Source organism: Anguilla anguilla, chromosome 9, assembly GCF_013347855.1.
Source record: "Anguilla anguilla isolate fAngAng1 chromosome 9, fAngAng1.pri, whole genome shotgun sequence".
In the NCBI taxonomy this organism is placed as follows: Eukaryota; Metazoa; Chordata; class Actinopteri; order Anguilliformes; family Anguillidae; genus Anguilla; species Anguilla anguilla.
In genome coordinates this window covers 11,295,197-11,314,445 of record NC_049209.1, presented here as the reverse complement: position 1 = coordinate 11,314,445, position 19,249 = coordinate 11,295,197, and the positions used below count along the sequence as shown (strand labels likewise).

Genomic DNA, 19,249 nt, shown 5'->3' with positions numbered 1-19,249 from the left:
TTTTTTTTAATGTAACAGCCCCGGCATACACTTCACTAGTTGCTCACTGGATAGTGCATTTGCCTATGGGACCTTTGGACAAGTGACAGACCCAGGTTCAAATCCTCCCTCAGACCCTGGAAAACCTCTAACTCATTATGTGTTACAGTGTTACAATGTCCTGCTCTGTCCGCGATTAAGACCACATTGAAACAGGATTCAATATTAGCTTCAATTCATTCCTCATCCATGTGCGCTAGACACTCTCTTATCCAGTTCAAAGGGGTCCATTGTATCCATATCCCTAAAAGGAAACTAGCCAAAATGTATCCACATTTCCATATGTATCGGCTTTGCCTCAAATTAGGACAAATTTGGAAGGAAGTATTTTACACTCTTCCATTCTGAACCTGTTAATCAAGCCCAACCTCTTACATACCTTTTGGGGCTTGTCCCAGAGGAACTGCAATTGCATGCTGTAGGTCGGAATGTTCTTGCCTGTCTTTTAGCCTTACACAGGCAGTACTACTCAAGTGGAAGGAGGCCACAGACTCTTGTTGGCTTAAATATGTAGTTCTATGTCTAAGACTAGAAAAGATTTGATACACAATGCATGCATCTGAACAAAAGTTCTTTAAGATTTGGGGTCCATTCCTGGCATTTTTTTCTAGATCCACCAAAATTATCCTGGATTAGTCGTCTATTCACCGCTGAGGGGTCTGAGGGTGGGGGTGTGTGGAAGAACCCACTATATCTATTTAAATGTCTATGAGGACTGCGTTAAAGGTTCACATTATCTTAATATAAATTCTATAAAAACTTTGAATAGAATTTTTTTCCCCCCACATTTATTTAGTGTACTCTATTTACAGTTATAGACTTCCTCTGCTGTGAAATGTTGAACCCTAATGCCATCAGTCAATAAGACATGTTTAAAATGAAACCAATATACAGTGTACACCAATATGCTCCAGTGGTACTGTGGCCAGGTTGTCCTCTTGAAAAACCGGGGTATATTAGCATAAGCAAAAAAAATTAGCATAGAAAAAGGGATACAGATCTAGGATACAGATTTATGCTATACAGTATGGATATGTATGATCTGCAGGATACAGGACCAGACTTCATTGGAATTAAAAAAGACATTTGGCAACTTATGGTGCAGAGCACTATATCCTTGTGCGTTTTGCAATTTTTTCAGTGAAATACATTTTTCATATGACTTAAGACACATTTAGTTGTGCTTCTGCACTTTTATTTCTTAATACTTCTTTATCCATCATAGAAAAAAATGCATATTTGAGATGATTTCTAGGGCTGCGATTTGATCTAGTTAGAATTAGAATTAGGGCTAATGGTGAGGTTGTTTTGGAGGTAGGGTTAGTTATTGCATTTGGTTGACCGGCTGCCATCATGAATTGGGAATATTATTACTAATTTTCCTCTTTTTTCAGTTTTTGGTTAACCCACACAGTTAATTATTTTGATACCTCATACTGACATTGATTGAAATCCACCATCACATGTCAAAAAGTGTTTAAGTTTCAGAAGCAAAACTCCATAAGAGTAAGAGTAAAACAATTAAAAGTAAATATTTTATTAGAAAAGGAATACATTTAAACTGAACACATACACATATTTACAGAATAAAAAAGACTAAAGGAGGCTTTCAAAGTTGAAGCACTGTCACTGTACTGGCAGTTGTACAGATATCTGCTGAATAAGATCTCAACATTTCTGGTAACACAATGTGTTATAAATGTCTCAATCAGAACCTGCAAGTATGCTTTTTAAGCTTGATTGTACAATAGTGTCACGTCCATTTTATTTCTGAATTGGGCGAAAAAAAATAAATTATAAAAATGTACTTTAGGGGTTTGTGGTATTTATATATTCATGGTCTGAAAAGTTAAACGACAATTACATTAGCCAAACATTTTGTACGCGTCTTTAAAGAGAAGGCAAGTTTAAGCATGTTAAACAAATCTGATCTACTAAACGGTTTCCAACACAAGCCTTTGCAACATCGGGTAGAAAAACCCAGGTACTCAATTTCCTGTAAGTACACTCAGACTAGTGCTTTCCCAGAATCCTAATGAAAGGCACATCCACTTCCAGAGGTTTGCTCAGGTAGCGGGGGGAAAAAACCTTCGCTCGACTGGTTACTTCCATCCCAGGAATGGAAAGAAAAAATAAATAAATAGAAAGAATTTTATCCCAACTTGAACGTAACATCACTAAAGTAACAAAAATTCAGCAGTATCTACGAGATCGCTAACAGATTTTTAAACAGCCAAGCTGTTAAAGTACAGTCCGTTTCAATGGAAACTAAAATGGTTTGTGAGAAGACCAGAACCTTTTCACAAATATTTATATCTAAAGAATATGTGAGTGCTGACAAGCCCAAAGCTATTTGGAGAACAAAGATTCCTACTGCCACATTTCAGAAAAGCATCACAATATTAGTCTTAAAATATACAGGCACTATATACATACAGGAAATTATCGATATTTACGCGAAGTTGACACAGCAAGGGCCATGATCTTCCATTAATGACTGAAACTGTACAAGAACAACAAAATTACAACAGTGAGTGCCCTGTTCACTTCAGGGCCTTCCTTACATATGACACGAATCCATTAACTCCTGAAAGCCCCTGACCCCAAACACAATGACATACATTTACATGACAACTAGGAGTTAACAGCCAGATGCTTTGATATATTTAAGATTATATATCACGTTGCAAAAATATCCTATACACCTTAATTCATGTACCTTGCACTATTAAAACAAAGTCCTGGTACACAGATGCACACCAGAAACTAAAAACAGCATTTTTATCTAACCATTATTCCATTTCTACTGCTGCAAGTGTGATAGCATTTATCACTTTTTTTCCTTCACTTAGCTATGCTGTTTATGCATTTAAAACTATACACATGCGAGTCTCCGTACTCTCTTGTAAACAAAAAGAGGACATAGCAGAAAATGTAACCTTCAAAAATACTGCTATACAAAATTGTTCAAGTAATTTCTTATTACTTTTGAATACTCGCTCGATAAAAATAAATACATCAACTCTCGACAGGGAGACAGAGATAAGATTGTCAGGTCCTCAAGGGAAATTGTGCGAGGACAGATACGTTTTAAGCTTCAAGGTCTCCCTGGTGTGGCTTGGCAATGTACTTTCAGCAATAATATACAGGTAAGGGGCAATACTGGTTTTGGACTCACAGGCACATGAACACCCATCCGCTTCTGACAGAGCGGAAAGCCCAAGCCCTCGGGGTACCCTGGGGAGTCACACCTGGGACACCAGCAATGCTGTCTTTTTTTAAATAAATACATTTTTGGTCTTAGTTAAAATTCTCTTCATGTGTTTTAAAAGCCTTTTTTTCTAATCAACCTTTGGGAGTGTCCAACATTAAAATACATGTTAAACGCAAAAGCAAAACGCACTCGACAGATGGTGCAGAGACAGCAGGAATGATGCTGGTAGGGAGGGCAAAACGAAGCTTTAGAATGTCGCCAGCAGTGTATGCGCGTGAGCTTGACAATACATTTCTCACAGAAAAGGTCGTTTGCTACCTTTTTTTAGTTAATTACAGTGGTGATAGAAGTTACTAGAATTAAGTGGTACTGTGCTGTTAGCCCTTATTGGTCGCTGTACAGGGTTAATGTGAAGTAGCTAGCACAATCTGACAGTACTAACCCATAAAAATGTACTTTGAATGGTACTTGGTCAATCGAACGGTAAATGTGAAAAACATTCGATTATAGTCAGCGGCACCGAAATTTTCTGTCACACCCTCTATAAACGGCAAAAGTCCCAGTAGAAGATTGAATTAAATCTTTAAAAGTTATATATTTTCTGAAACCTTATCGATTCCGCTTGGCCGTAGTGAGTGAAACTAGGCGATCTGAGCATATAGTCGCTCTGTAAATTACGTCAGAAGGATTCAGCCTTGTTGTTTGCTACCTAAACTTCACAGCACACTCAAATCCCTTAGCATGCTTGTAGCATGAAGTGTCTACTTTCAAAATCCATTTAAACCATTCACAAATGACTTGGGACTTTGAAGTTATAAGTCGGGATGTATCAAGTGTCCAGTGAAAATACTGACCTAGCTATCAGTCAGAATTCTAAGAGAACCAACTGCCATAAATGACCGCGTAAAATCAACCAGTAAGAGTTATTATGATGTCACTGGTTCAGAACCCCATAAATGTAAACAGTCGAATGTTCAGTGAAATCTATCGGTTTTCGGTGCCGTCGGAGTCCCGATCTTATCATTGATGGAATTTTGGGAAAGTGCGAGCTAAAAGGCCACAAAACAGCCAATATATCACATTAATATTCCATATATGTACGATCGCTGTTCACAATACGTTAATTTAAGGCTGAACTGGTATTTTAATCACAATACTTATGTTAATTTCCGGAAATAAATTTTTCGATTGTCCTCCCTAATGCTGGTCCTACTGAACTCTTGTCTTCAAGCTACAGGATACTGTTCTTGTTTTTTTTTTTTTTTTTTGGGGGGGGGGGGGGGGGGGTCCTCTCCCCCTCCATACTTTCAGGGTGTCATTGCTTCCACTTCACTTTCATCCCGCCCTAGATAGATGGGGGTCTTTGATTGGAGGGCTGGCTCATACTTTTGGGAAGAACCACTGGCGCCATCCATGCTGTGCCACATACCGTAGGCAAAATAAATTAAGAAGCCTGGGGGGACAAGAGAGGAAATGTGTTTAGTGGTCAAAATTAAAAGCATTGCAATATTGGCAAATCAGACTGAACTAATGATAAGGAGGAACAGGAGCCTTAGAAGTTAAAGGTTTTATGTATTACTTGGACAGAAGGACACAGGAAGTCAGTTAAACGGTGTATCAGGGCGTGTAATTAAGAGAATGCGAAGCCTGAGACAGCAACATGTCCTGAACGGACGAGGCTGGGAGGGGGCAGGGAATGGAGAATGTGGAGCCTGAGACAGCAACATGTCCTGAATGAACAAGGCTGGGAGGGGCAGGGAATGGAGAATGTGGAGCCTGAGACAGAAAAATGTCCTGAATGAACAAGGCTGGGAGGGGCAGGGAATGGAGAATGTGGAGCCTGAGACAGCAACATGTCCTGAATGAACAAGGCTGGGAGGGGCAGGGAATGGAGAATGTGGAGCCTGAGACAGCAACATGTCCTGAATGAACAAGGCTGGGAGGGGCAGGGAATGGAGAAGGTGGAGCCTGAGACAGCAACACGTTGTGAACGGACGAGGCTGGGAGGAGGCGGAGATCGTTTCTCATAGGAAGCCCACTCACCAATGACCATCCACACGGCAAATCGACACCAGGTGGCCAGGTCCAGTTGCATCATGAGGTAGACGTTAATGAAGATGCTCACCAAGGGTAGCAGAGGGAGCAGAGGTACCTGCGGAGAGACAGAGAGAGAACAAAAAGGTTATTTCTCCATCAAACCACACCCAATGTCAGTGAGTACTCATGCAGAGTTCAAGATAATGATACAAAGTACTCTGATGTAGCTCGTTGTGCCTCCTAACCTACGCTATGTGAACTGGACTTAATGTGTTCAGGGCAATGAAGAACGGTTACAAAATGAGTATTGTACCTTATCGGACCTGTGTTTCGTAGTTGTTCCAACGACCTTCGGTATGCACTTATTGTGCATCGCTTTGGATAAAGGCATCTGCCAAATAAATGTAATGTAATGTAATGGCCCCTAAACCCTCCCCCTTAGAACAGACGTCTGTGACCCTGGGCCCGGACAGCTGTACGGTCTGCTGGTTTTTGTTGCTACTTGGCAGTTAATTGAGCAATCGCTCGTTCACGCACCTTGAAGGTGAGAGCCTCCTTGCTCTCGGGCTGCCTCCAGATGATGGCCGTGCAGAATACGGAAAGCACAATCAGCAGCACACACGCAACCAGCGGGCCCGGCTGCCCATCCAACAGCTCAGCTGGCCACACCGCCAGAACCATACACAGAACTGTGAAGAGCACAGCTGCGAGAGAGAGGAGAGAGAGCATTTTAGTATTCACAGCCCTACATAGCACCTACTGAAGAGGCAAGATAGATTTAAAACCACAGCCATCGCAGTTGTTTGTGACCCTCTGCCTGCAAAAGTTTGTTCACATATGAAAGACTTTCACTTTAGTGCAGGCTGGATGAATGCACATTGAGATATTACGTTTTGTTCATTTACCAAGTGCCCTTATCCAGGGCAACTTCCAATGAAAAAAGTGCATACAATAGAAGCAAAAATTGCATTAATCGCATCAAAAACGGAATAGTAAAACTTCCCTCTAGACAACCGCAATAACTGAAAGTAACCTGAAGCATAAAATAACCTCAAAGCTGATATATTACATGATACACCGATAATATAATAATGTACCTCATGGCCCAGTGCTGCACATGGACTGTATGTGACATCTTTAATGGTGAAGACAGAGACCATTAAAGGTGTTGCCAGTGAGGATTTCTGGAATCAGTGTGATGTCAAAATGAGAGTCATGGAAGTGGTGCACTCACAGATGATCGCCGTGGTGACGTATACGATGGTGCCCGAGGTCTTGGTCGGGGAATCGCAGATGGGGTTCAGCAGGAGCCTCCAGGAGAACCTCTCCTTCAGGGGGCGGCGGCTCTCCAGCTCGGGGCTGTCCTCGTCGGTGCTGTCTCCCGCCGTCATGGCAACCTTCTCCTCCCCGATCAGTTCCACCAGCTTCTCGCTCTGACTGGCAGAATTCAGGCTGCCTGGCTGGTACCTGGTCCAGAGAGACAGAGAGACGGACGGTTAAACATTAAGGAAGTGCGTTTACCGTCCCAACGGCGTTCTGAATCACCAACAAAAAGTCCCATTGTGGTCAGGTTGGATTTAGAAAAGAAGTGGATCGTCTGAGCCACTGTTTCCCAGGGTGAGCACATTCACCACATTTACGCTGGAACTACACAGATCAAACCCTAAGCTGCCAGCTACACTTGGAGCCAACATAACTGAAAGCATTAGCAAGACTCCTTTAAACCAGTTTGCCCGTGTGTCTGTGTGTGTGCGTCACATTTGATTTCTGTGCCTGTACTTGCACGCAGACATATTTACAAGTGTGGCTCTGTATCAAGAATTCAGTGTGCACGCCGTGTTTGGCATTCATGTGTGCACTGCATATCGTCTGAATTTCACTGACCTTAGGATGAGCACACACACTGCGACCAAGGAGTAGGCCAACAGGGTCCCGATTGACATCAGGTCCACCAAAGCAGCCAAATCAAAGAGAAAAGCCATCAGAGCTGTGGGGGAGGGAGAGGGATGAGGTTAGTCCACCATCGATGCGTCCGTTTGCGCTTGTCTCCGCGCGTTCGTCCGGTCGGGGCCTTACCCGCCACGAAACCGGACACGATGGTGGCCAGCATGGGGGTCTTGGTCTTCTCGTTCATGCGGGACAGGAAGCGGAAGAGCAGGCCGTCCTCCGCCATGGCGTAGATGACCCGGGGCATGGGGAACATGGAGCCCAGCAGACTGGGGGGACCGAAGGAGAAACCGCGTTAGTCGCCGAGAAGCGCCCGCGGCGGCGCCGCGCACAACCACACGCAAACGCTCATAGTCTTGATGCTGTAGCGTGTAATGCCTCCTAGTTTGACTTAGCATAGGTTAGGTCAGAGTAATGCTCATTGTGTGAGATGGACTTAATGTGTTCGTGGCTATGAACAACTGTAACAAAATGAATATTGTACTTTATCGGACCTGTGTTTTGTAGTTGTTCCAATGACCTTTGGTGTGCACTCATTGTACGTCGCTTTGGATAAAAGCATCTGCCAAATGTCCTGTAACGTAACGTAATGCAAATGCACACGCGCACACACGCACACACACTGACCTGGTGGAAAGGGCGCAGAGCGAGCCCACGGCCACGATGTAGCGGGCAGGACCCCAGCCCACGTGGCTGAAGGCCTCAGGCAGAGGGCTCTGGGTGTTCAGGCTGTAGTACGGCATCATGAGGGTGAGGGCGGCAGACACGCCGAAGTAGGCAAAGAAGCAGATGAGCAGGGAGGCCACGATGCCGATGGGGATGGAGCGCATGGGGTTCTTCGCCTCCTCACCTAAAGAAGGGGGGTGGGAAGGGTCAGGTTAGCTCAAATGCTACAACATGGAAACAGCAATGCCATTTTGCGCAAAAAACTATTACATCTACAGCACAACTCAGTTTATATATGCAATCTTGCACTTCAGTAACTATGTTGCCACTATCCTGAATTATAATCTGTGGGAATATGAGAAAACCAACTGCAGAAATGGAAAATCCTTTAAGTGAGAAAATTAACAAATATAGTAATGTACAATGAAATTGTGACAAAGCTTGAAAAACTATGAAAGAATGTATTTTTCTTTCTGCAAGGGCTTCAAATAAACATCAAAACAAAAAAAATTACAAATACACCGATTGGGCATCTCCTGAACTAGCGTCATAGACGTACTTGTGGTGGCGATGCAGTCGAACCCCACAAAAGCATAGAAGCAGGTGGCGGCGCCTGACAGGATCCCTTTAAAGCCAAATGGAGCGAAGCCACCGCTTCCAAACATGCTCGCTATGGTCCTGAGGAAAAACAGCACAAGAGAAAGAACAAGTGAGAATGAGGGAACATGATGAGAGAGAGAGAGAGAGGAAGGCCGCAGTGACTGTTCAATTAATTGGCATAGTGAACTATGCGGTTGTTCCCTGTACTTGGACCGGTACTTCTCTCTAGGGTTTTCGTCATACTTGTTCCTGGTTATGGTCATACACTTTGTTGTACGTCGCTCTGGATAAGAGCGTCTGCTAAATGCCTGTAATGTAATGTAATGTAATGTATAGTGGGTAAAAAACTGAGTTTGTAACCGAAAGGTCATTGGTTCGATTCCTGGGTAGGACACTGCCGTTGTACCCTTGAGCAAAGTACTTAACCTGCATTGCTTTAGTATATATCCAGCTGCATAAAATGGATACAATGTTAAAAAAAAAAAATGTATAAAAGGTCGCGTAGGTCGCTCTGGATAAGAGCGTCTGCTAAATGGCTGTTAAAATAAAAAATGGGAGTCTTTTTTCCCAGCAGAACTTACTCTGGATTGGTGACATTGGTGCTGTTCATGAAGTCCTCCACTGTGAGGTTCCAGTTGGCGGAGTCTCCTTTCACAAAGCCGGAGATGATGACGAAGCCCAGCACCACCAGGTTGATTCCGGTGAAAATCTTGTTCACCAACGCCGACTCGCTCACGCCAAAGGCCAGCAGTCCTGAGTGAGGAGAGGAACGTCACCGTTATTTCAGCGCTGTCATGATGTGGAAACAATGTGGCAGGCCTGAGAGTTAGAAGCTGTGATTTTGGGAGAGGTCCTCACCAGTGAGCAGAAGCACCAGGATGAGGGCAAAAAGGTCTGGGTAATCCGCCAACACTTTCCCAGGAACGCTCATAGACATGGAGGCCTTGAAGAAGATGGAGATCTTCTGCTCCACCAGATTATCGAAAGTGGAGCTCCACGCACGAGCCACACTTGCGGTACCTGAGGGAAGGACGACGGTTGGAAGATTATCAAAGGTTCAGAGCTGAAAGAAACCCAATCTTCATCTCAACTCTTTTCTCAAGTAGGTCTTTTGCAGCCCACATAGATTAGCAGCTAGCTTGGAGGGGGTTCTCGATGCATTTTAATCTCACTCGTTATGAATTTGAACTGTGATTCTCAGTATATTGGGCCATAACATGCAGTTCCATGAACTTGTGCCACTCGTGTTAAGAAGCAGAGATTTTCTGTGACTGTAACCGCTCTGAAATCAAGCCCAGACTTCCAGAATAAGCACCATCCAAAAATACTTATGCACTACTATGGGTATGTGTACGCGGGGGTTTAATTGGCGAGTGCTAATGTGTAATATGTCATGCAGTGCTAAAATAAAGTGCAGCGCAAGCAAGACTGCACACCCTGCCACAACCCCAGCCTCGCCCACTCACCAATGACATAGGAGAGGATGAGGTTCCAGCCGGTGATGAAGGCCCAGATCTCGCCCACCGTCACGTAGCTGTAAAGGTAGGCGGAGCCCGTCTTGGGCACGCGGGCCCCGAACTCGGCGTAGCACAGGCCGGCCAGGACGGAGGACAGCGCCGCGATTAAGAAGCAGAGGACGATGGCGGGGCCAGCCTTCTCCCTGGCCACCTCGCCGGCGAGCACGTAGACGCCGGCGCCGAGCGTCGAGCCCACGCCCAGGGCGATGAGGTCCAGCGTGGTCAGGCAGCGGAAAAAGCGGGTCTCCTCCTGGGAGAGGTCCAGCATGCGGCGGCGGAGCAGCATCTTGCCGAAGGACGACATCTTTTCAACCATGGCGGGAGTTTTGAGGGAAAACGTACTGCTACAGAACAATCAACTGGTGCGAAGAACAGGAGCAAGAGTGAATCTGGGTACCTGGAGCAAGGGGGGGGGGGGGGGGGGGGGGGTGTGTGTGGAAGAGACAGATGATGAATGTTAGCATAAATGCACCAATTGAGGAAGTGACAGATATTACTCCATCCTACGAAAATAGGATACGTCTCTCTAACCTAATACACTAGGGTGGAATTGTGTTTCTTATGTTCAGATATGTCCTCAAAAATCAGATATTGGGAGGGGGGGGGGGGAATGCCCTCGAAATTTTCATTTTATTTATTTTTGTTTTCATGTCACGTAAAACATCTGGAGGCATTAACATCATGTTCACAGGAATTACCAAAAAATAGTAAAGAACAGAATACTACAATACTACAGTGAAAAGTGAAATACGTTGGTAATCCCTTTCCACAGTAATCCCGAGTCCCAAAATACCCTGGATTGGTGTGATTATGTGAACAGAAGGAGTGCATTCTTCTGCCAGGCAGGCCAGCCAACTTGACTCAAAGCCTTTATGTTGAGCAGATTCAACAATAGGTTCACCCACGTCCAGATCGGCTCTGCTTACCTAACTACTGACACACAATGATACGGGTGGATTCCTACCAAATGTACCTGCCAAAAACCCAAGGATAAGAATGATATCTACGCAATGACACATTACAGGGTGTCACAACTACACACCCTATTCTGAGTGGTTCTGAACAAATGAAGTTGCCCAACTTAAAACAACCTCACCTCTTGTATTCAGAAATTATACAAAGGGAAACTATTACTTTCTCTTTTATACATTTGAAAAAAAGTAAACAAAGTTCTATTGTGTTGATACATGAACACTATAAGAGACTAGCATTAAAGGATCACTCATGTTCTTTAATTCTGCTTGCAGAGGCTAATGTTCATTGGAGTAAATGGTAGAGAAACAACTCCTGTACTTTACACTAACACACAGAGCTCTAATCCAGGTTACAATGCAGAAGAGAGGGCAAACCTCCATTTTCATTCACAGCATCTGCAGAAGTGAGAAGGTGAGGCATGAGCAATAAAGCTTTACATTTTCAGAAGCTTTCACTCGTTACTCGATCAGCTGCAGTCTTGCCGCCTCGTCTCTAGACTCGAGCCCCTACTCAGAGAAGTCATTTTAGTTCCTGACATTTAGCGCTGGCAGGGTTGTAACGTGAGCTACCAACACCGTGCTGGCCCTCGCATGAAAACAAGTAGGCTACATACGATGCATAATCCAGCAGCACTTCCTCTCCATTCAAGGTTATGGTAGTGCATTTCTTACAACCGGTTAAACCATTCAATGTGTGAAAATGCTTTTGACAATTAGGACTGGTTTGGCCGGCCAACACCCCCCCCCTTACATTTTTGCTACTTCGCCAGACTGCAGAAGGACACTGTAACTGTACAGCTCACAGTTTGGAGCGCAGCCCCTGAACAACCGCCCAACAGTCCTCGTGATCACGAGGAGATTAGTACAGATCACCCAGGTGACCCAGGGCCACTCCTCCCACGCACCATGTGCCCAGAACACAATGCTCTTAGCCGCTCAAGGCCTCAGACACACACTTCCATAATCTGGACACGGCCACAGCAAGAACGAGCGTTTCCAGTTCCACAAGGTTACTGCCATGTGTCCCAGGCCAGCACTTTCCCACGAGAAAGCACACAAGATGACGCACACCTGTGCTCAGGATTCAGAGCTGGGCTCTAATCAGTAAACACTCAACCGACACACTACGGTCTGGGGTAGTCCCTGACCAGGACGATGGCTGAGATCAGCAAGCCCCCTCCCCACCCAAAAAAATGAAAAAATCCACACTGTAACAGACACTAATAGAATTCCATCCTACCTCACAGACCTAAACTTCTTATAGTGTTTCTCCATACACTCATCTTGACTTTGTGGTTATCATTTCTCCGTAGCTTGGCTGTGTTTATTTATACGGCTTTGTGACTTCACTTCAATGGATGGGCGACTCCCTTGCGAGTCATCCATCTTTTGTTAGTCATACTGCTTCCTAGCTCATCTGTCCCAACACAAAGCTGTGCTGGACCACCTCCTCCTCCACAGCCATTAGGCCACAGTAAACCACTTCCTTTACAGTTCAAATAATCACCCACATCTACACATCCACATTTACAGGGGTGGAGTAAAGGCCCATGATGTGTATAGCGGACTACAAGAAAGATGGAGTGTAATAAGGTAATTTTCAAAGTGTGTTATTTGGTCATGAATGTACAATGCAGGAGCACCCCCCTGAATCAAGTTCAGCCATTGACAAAGAAACTTTCAACGTGGAGCCAATTAGAGCATCAAGTTCCAACCTGGGGATCATTTGCAGATCTTCTGCATAAAATCATCACTGTGGAATGGCAGAGGTAGAGGCAGTGAATGTAAATGCCTCTAAAATCAAACCAGCCTTAAACTGACATAAAACCACAAACATTTTTTATTTCTAGGAAAACGTGTAATTCATGCACGTTAACCCCTTCTGTAGCAATCCCCTTTTTAAAAACAAGCCAGAAAATGACATACCCAAAATAAAAAGACTGTTCGTTGTGCACGAGATACATAACTGCACGAGCCACAGCGAATCCCGCGAATTCTTCTCTGCAGTGTAAAGATGTTCATACCGGGCAAAAAGTGGATAAAGAACGTTTGTGGAAATTGATCATCACTAATTCTACCCCAGGTCTGCTACAGCATTTTAACCCGGCTCGGCAGTGTAAAGACAGCTTAAGTTACCCTAATGTTAGACTATGAATGAGTATGTACATAACGTTACTTTTATAACAATCATTTTTTATTCAGTAAAAAGTAAGCGTTATAGTTGGCGTGGCTGACGTCACACAGGCGACACTGGTTGGATCCGGTTGGATCTATGGCAAGTGAGGTCCAAAAACACACCTGCGGTTACTGCTTCTCGCCATTGATACCGACAAAGAGAACGAAACGGAAAGCTTCGAGATTGTAACTTTAAAAAAATCTCAAGGTTTTCGAAAAGGAGGTTTGTAACATTTTGATTAGCTAGGAAGTTTCCCACTAAATATTACCCAGACTTTCAACAGCAGTAATTTAGTCAACATAATTAGGCGGGAAACTACAGTAACTTAGTGGCGGCTAAATAACTAAAAACGGTGGTAACAATTAAATACGGCCTTTTAATTTGTTAGCAACGAATACTGCTTGGTTGTCGTGAAGATAAAGATTTAAATATCCCAAGAGAAAATTTTTGGGTGGCCCTCACACGATGAAACCAGGTCTACTCACGTTTGTTTTCCAAAACAAAACCCTCTACTGTCGTGACTTTCAGTGCATCCCATGCCATGTGCTCGGTTACCTAACCGAAATGAAAAAAACAAGCACCAAGAATGGCTAGTAACGCTCGCTCACTGTAATCCGTAGCTAAAGGGCTAGGTACCTCAGTTACTGTACAAATCCTTACTATTTAATGCTATATTTAGCTAACCACCGAAGCTGGTGACTGCCGTTATCCAACTATAGTTCTCACCATAACGTTGACCAGATAGCAAGCTTCCAAACATAGTTAGCACACAACCAATGTATCTAGCTCGATGACATGCGTTGGATAAAATTATCTACCGACTTCAAACAGACAAAACTGGCAACATCGCAAGATGATGCAACCACGCATTTCTCCGCTGAATGAACTGAACTATCTTAGCTAGCTGTTAACTCGCAAAGTGCCTCGAAAATATGAGTTTACAATTTACGCTAGTTGACTTACCTAGCTTGCCAAATGCTGAATCCACATTTCAAGCCTAGATAGGTTAAGTTAGACAACTAATGCAAATGATATCCGGCTGGCTATGATCACACTCACGACCAGAATTGCATCAGCATTTACTGAACCAGATACCCTTACGGTAGCTATCTAGAAGTATCACTCGACATAAACTGCCAATACGAGATGTTATCTGACACTCATTTCTTCAAGAGAGATGCTTCAACGCACAATATAATATATTGTTTACCTTGTGAGACGAACGTATCCAGTAAAGCAGTCAAAGAGATGGAAGGCAGCCCACAGCACCCAAGCCCGACCGGTCAGGAAATGAAACACGATGCTCGGAAAAAGCTCTAGGTTTAAGGTTGGGCGGAAACGTGACGTGTGTTGACACTGATGTAACCAATAGACGGTATGCATTGACGTCACTTTCCCACCGGAACACGCCCCCTCAGTCAACTTACCAAAGAACCAGTGGTCCGTGGACATTCAACAAGAAATCGGAGCTATCTTTTTACAGACTACCGAAAGCTAAAGAAAAGAGAAGCAAATGCATCGCTGCTATTCGCAGAAACAACTGGAATCCAGGCACTGAAACGTGGATTTGCGGTTGTTATTTTGTGTCAGGTATGCTGGATTTTTGGGTAAAATCATACCTTAATAATTTATTTGTTTACCTACCTTTGTTTAACATACCTTTGTTTGTAGAACACAAGGCTCATCATCGTGGATGTTTTTTAATAAATGCTGACTAAAAATTTACAGTTACACAGAATATAAATGAAAGATGCTAAATATTTAATTGATGAGTAGTCAATACAGTAGGCTACATAACTTAAGGTATGATTTTACCCAAAAATCCAACATAGCCTACCTGACACAAAATGACAACCGCAAATCCACGTTTCGGTGCCTGGATTCCAGTTGTTTCTGCGAATTGCAGTGATCCATCTGCTTCTCTTTTCTTTAGCTTTCGGCAATCTGCAAAAAGATAGCTCCGATTTCTTATTGAATCTATTTGTACAGTCAATCGCACACCAGCTTTCCCATTTTAGATGTTTTCTGTGTCTTAGCGGCATTCAAGCTGAATGGGAACGCTGTCACTCATGCGGTGACGTCATGTGCATACCCTCTATACGTAAGTGGCCCACCAGTGCGCTTGACACACCTCAAATATTATCAGTGGAAACATACAGCCATTGTGCTATGGCAATTATTTTTCCTTGAGGCAGTTTCTGCGCTGTGACATTAAAAAAAAAATCCTTTTGACTATACCAGGAACATTACAACATTAGGCATACGCTGTTTTACAACCGATACATTACTTTCGTACTGTTACTCTTCGTTCTCAAGAGACGTTACATTTTTTGCGCCCAACAAATTAATTAGGCAATTGATAGTCAAATATTTGATAGTAACTTTTTCGAATGCGGGTCGCATAAAGATGATCAGCAGGACAACTGACCACAGTTTTTAGATCATAAATTAAATAGGCTTGTGCATGAGAAAATATGGAGAATTGTTATTTTTTCTTACTTTGTGCACTTAGTGAGAACATACGTAGACATAACATAGGCACCATACATAAATGTGAAACATATTGCAGAAGTGGAACATCAGTGTACAAACAAAGCAAAACATAATCACTGTGTGCAGAACAAAACATAAATGTGTTTAAATGTGTGTGTGTGTGTGTGTTCAACTCTTTCTTATAAAAATTATAATTGAAAACCAGTCTAAAAACCAGTCTAAAAATAATTATCAATATTTTTTTGTACCTCGTGCTATTTGGGTGTTCACGGCCTGGTTATTGTCCTGTTATTTATTTATTTTTTTTTGTTTTGTTTTTTTGTTTTGTTACTATTCAAAGCATAAAACAATTAATGAAACATTGGATAGCATTGCTTTGGAATACAGCTTGTAAAATTAGGGGCTTCTGGCTTCGTTGTGGGGAGAAAAATATGAATAATCTTTATTGTGCAGGTTCTGTAGTCACCAAGTGTCAACTAGCCCATAATCTAATATGTACAGTACGCGTGAATGAGGCCTGGGAGGGTTTAATCTTTTGAAGCCGAACATCGCAATTTGCATTAAAAAGCATTCTCTTTAATCTCTACAGAATACGTTTTATTTCTGAAGGTAGAATCATTTGGATGCCAAGCACCAAGGGTGCAGAGGACCCTTATTGGTTCTGCTAAGATTATTCGAGGGCCAAGCACCAAGGGTGCATAGGACGCCTATTGTTTTGGTTAGGATTCTTCTTCGATTTTTAGTCTGCCTCTCACTACATTTTCACCCTTTTCTCATTTTCACAAACTCACAAAAGTTTGCAGGCACGTCCAGTATGGATGCAAATTTTTTATGCATGACATGCATGCAGCTGACTCTATGATGCTGCAGCTGTACCTGCAAAATTGCAACATTGAAAAAATTATTACGCCCATTCCGTTTCACGTATTTGCACCAAATTTCTTCCACAAGTTTACTTCATCATACTCAACAAATAATTTTATAGAGTCCATAGTGTCTGACATATTAGATTTTCCAGCATTTTGAATTTTTTGCAAAACAGACTTTTGCAGTGTTTTCCCAAGTCTCACCAAATTAGGCATGCATGATGTACCGCACATTCCTGTATTAAATTGCGAAGACAATTTTGATATGTCCAAAGAAGGCTGCAGGACTGTACTTTCAGTTTAGCAAAAAAAATGGCCAACCTCACCCAAAACAGGCATATGGCCACAAATGTATGCCGATTGCAGCGATACTTCAGGGGATGATAGACAGCCAAAGTGTTAAAGAGCAGGCTCAGGCTTGCAGTGTTACAGTGCAATATGGCCTGTAGGGGGTGCTTTTTTCAAAATACTCATTTGCATAAGCTCCATAAAGTCAAATTGTATGAAATTGTATGGAAACCCTCAGAAAGCTTCCTTCCAACAGTCCTGAGAAGTACGTCCGCCTCAGTTCATGAGTCCTAAAGATAATCAAATGTGAATATGCAAAAATTGTGTAAAAGATATTGGAACACTAAACCCAGCCTCTGTTCAAAGTTTAGAAATATTCAAATTGAAAAGGTACCCGTGTAGATCATGTATATCACATTTTGTTCACATATCACCCAAGGTGGTACTACATCAGTACTTCAGATTTGCAATCTTCAAATCATTATTGCAGATGTACGTTTACATCCAGCACACAACAATGTTGGTATGGATAATATTTAGATAAGTCTATGGCAAAGTACAAGTTCCTACGATAAAATTTGGCTGAACAACAACAACTTTTCTGATAGAACTCAATTCAGATAGACAGAGTGTGTTCTATCTGTCACTCGTACAGCTTACACCTCCTCCCCCACATTCACACTCTCAGGGTAGGTGCAAGCCTGACATAAAAACCCACTTCCTCACCCCTTCCCCTTTCCATATGATGCATTGAAAGCATGCATCATATCTTATAACTGCAGTAATTATTGGAAAAACCGTCACACACCAGGATGCGCACGCTCACACACACACACACACACACACACTCCGTTGTTCATACATATGATGGGCTTTGTTCAAGTTTACACTCGGTGTTTGGAGGTGTTTGGGAGAGCAGTGGGAGGGTTCGCTTCCTCTTAGGTTACCCTTGACCAGGGGGTCCTACCTGTCATGGGGAGATACCCTCCCTACCTCATTGTTGTGTGAGCAGAAATTCTAGCTTATTCTTCTACTGGAAGGCGTGTAGGAGGGACCAGACCCCAAGGCTGGGATGGAGAGTCAGGAGGTGGCCTCCTGTTAGGTGGCCCTTGATCAGATGGTCCAGCCCGTCACTGGAGTACCACCAACTCCTACTTGGTTGTCAGACCTCAAGCAGCATTATATCTCATGCTTTCTTGATTACATGTGGGTGCCCCTTAATTTTAGGGAGAGAAACAGGAAAATATAAAAGATGGGGGAAGACCTCTCAAGCTCTCCTAATTGAGTGGAGATGCAAATAAAAACATCTATTATTATGATGATGATGATGATGATGATGATTATTATTATTATTATAGGACTATTTTAGGCTCTCTTAATGTTATAGGGGGTATGTTTATCCAAGGTGTGGTATTTCCTTAGGAAATGTACAGTAAGAGTGTACACATGCCAAACAAACATGTGCATGCTCTAAGAAGTGAAAGCTGTTTTGAAATAGTTGGGGAGGTCAGACAAAATGAACTCTAGGAGGTAGTGCCACCCAGTCTAGCATAAGTACATGCTTCTGCACATTACTTCTTTTCAGTTCATATCCATCAGCTGAGCTCGACAGTCATTGCAGTGGAAAAGTACACAGTTCATGCAGGCTGCAATCCTCAAGTGGCAAGGGATCTATGGCAGGGCCAAGCAGCTGTCTCTATTTATAGGGAGTCCCCTGTAAAATAGTCTCCTAATGCTTCCACTTAAGATGTAAAAGACGGAAGCCAGATTTATCCAGTCTGCTCAGACATGAAAGAGATGATCTGTGCCCCTAAACACAATAAAATACATTGTGAAAACACAATATTTGAGAAATATATTCACAAGAAATTCAGGATAGCAGAGAAAATCAACTGCAATTAATGCCAAGTCAAGTCAAGTCATTCAAATTTATATAGCACTTTTTCTGACCGAGTCAACACAAAGTGCTTAACAGACATTGTCATGTACACACAGGTAGAGAAATAATCATGTGTACATATGAGTATAGTAAAAGAAGAAAAAATGCCCAAGTTGATGAGACATGGTGTCAAACCCAAGTCCTGAAGGGCTGCAGTGAATTTAGGTTTTTCTATTGGCATTATTAAAATTTTGGAACCTGTAGTTTTCTAATTTAGGATTAGGAAACTGTGTGTGTGGATTCTTCAGCTAATTACTCACTTAAATGAATCAGTCTGTCACCCATGCCCTAAATTGATAACATAGACACAGCATTCCACCAACTGCAAATCTCAAAACGTGAAAGTCAAAGCCCATTATCCAATGGGCTGACTATGGACGGTTCTGGCTGTCTTTATTCATTTTAATTCTGCAGCATATCTGAATGTACGTACATGGAAGAGTGCATATGCCTGGTGGAGTTCATTCAGTCTGTTTCTAAAGAAAGAGGCTTA

The 19,249-nt window shown here is 42.9% G+C and overlaps 1 protein-coding gene across 1 annotated transcript; it reads right to left on the bottom strand.

Moving 5' to 3' along the window:
• Nucleotides 1-4,521: 4,521 nt before the first annotated feature.
• Nucleotides 4,522-14,565, bottom strand: LOC118236226 (cationic amino acid transporter 3-like). The gene is made up of 12 exons (XM_035434423.1): nt 14,381-14,565; nt 9,970-10,417; nt 9,362-9,523; nt 9,085-9,256; nt 8,463-8,581; nt 7,865-8,087; nt 7,367-7,506; nt 7,175-7,277; nt 6,525-6,757; nt 5,828-5,994; nt 5,297-5,405; nt 4,522-4,706 (listed from the first exon to the last, which is right to left on the bottom strand). Exons 2-12 carry the CDS (start codon nt 10,334-10,336, stop codon nt 4,561-4,563), a joined length of 1,941 nt encoding a protein of 646 aa, XP_035290314.1. The 5' UTR covers nt 10,337-10,417; nt 14,381-14,565; the 3' UTR covers nt 4,522-4,560.
• Between the last annotated feature and the right edge of the window lie 4,684 nt (nt 14,566-19,249).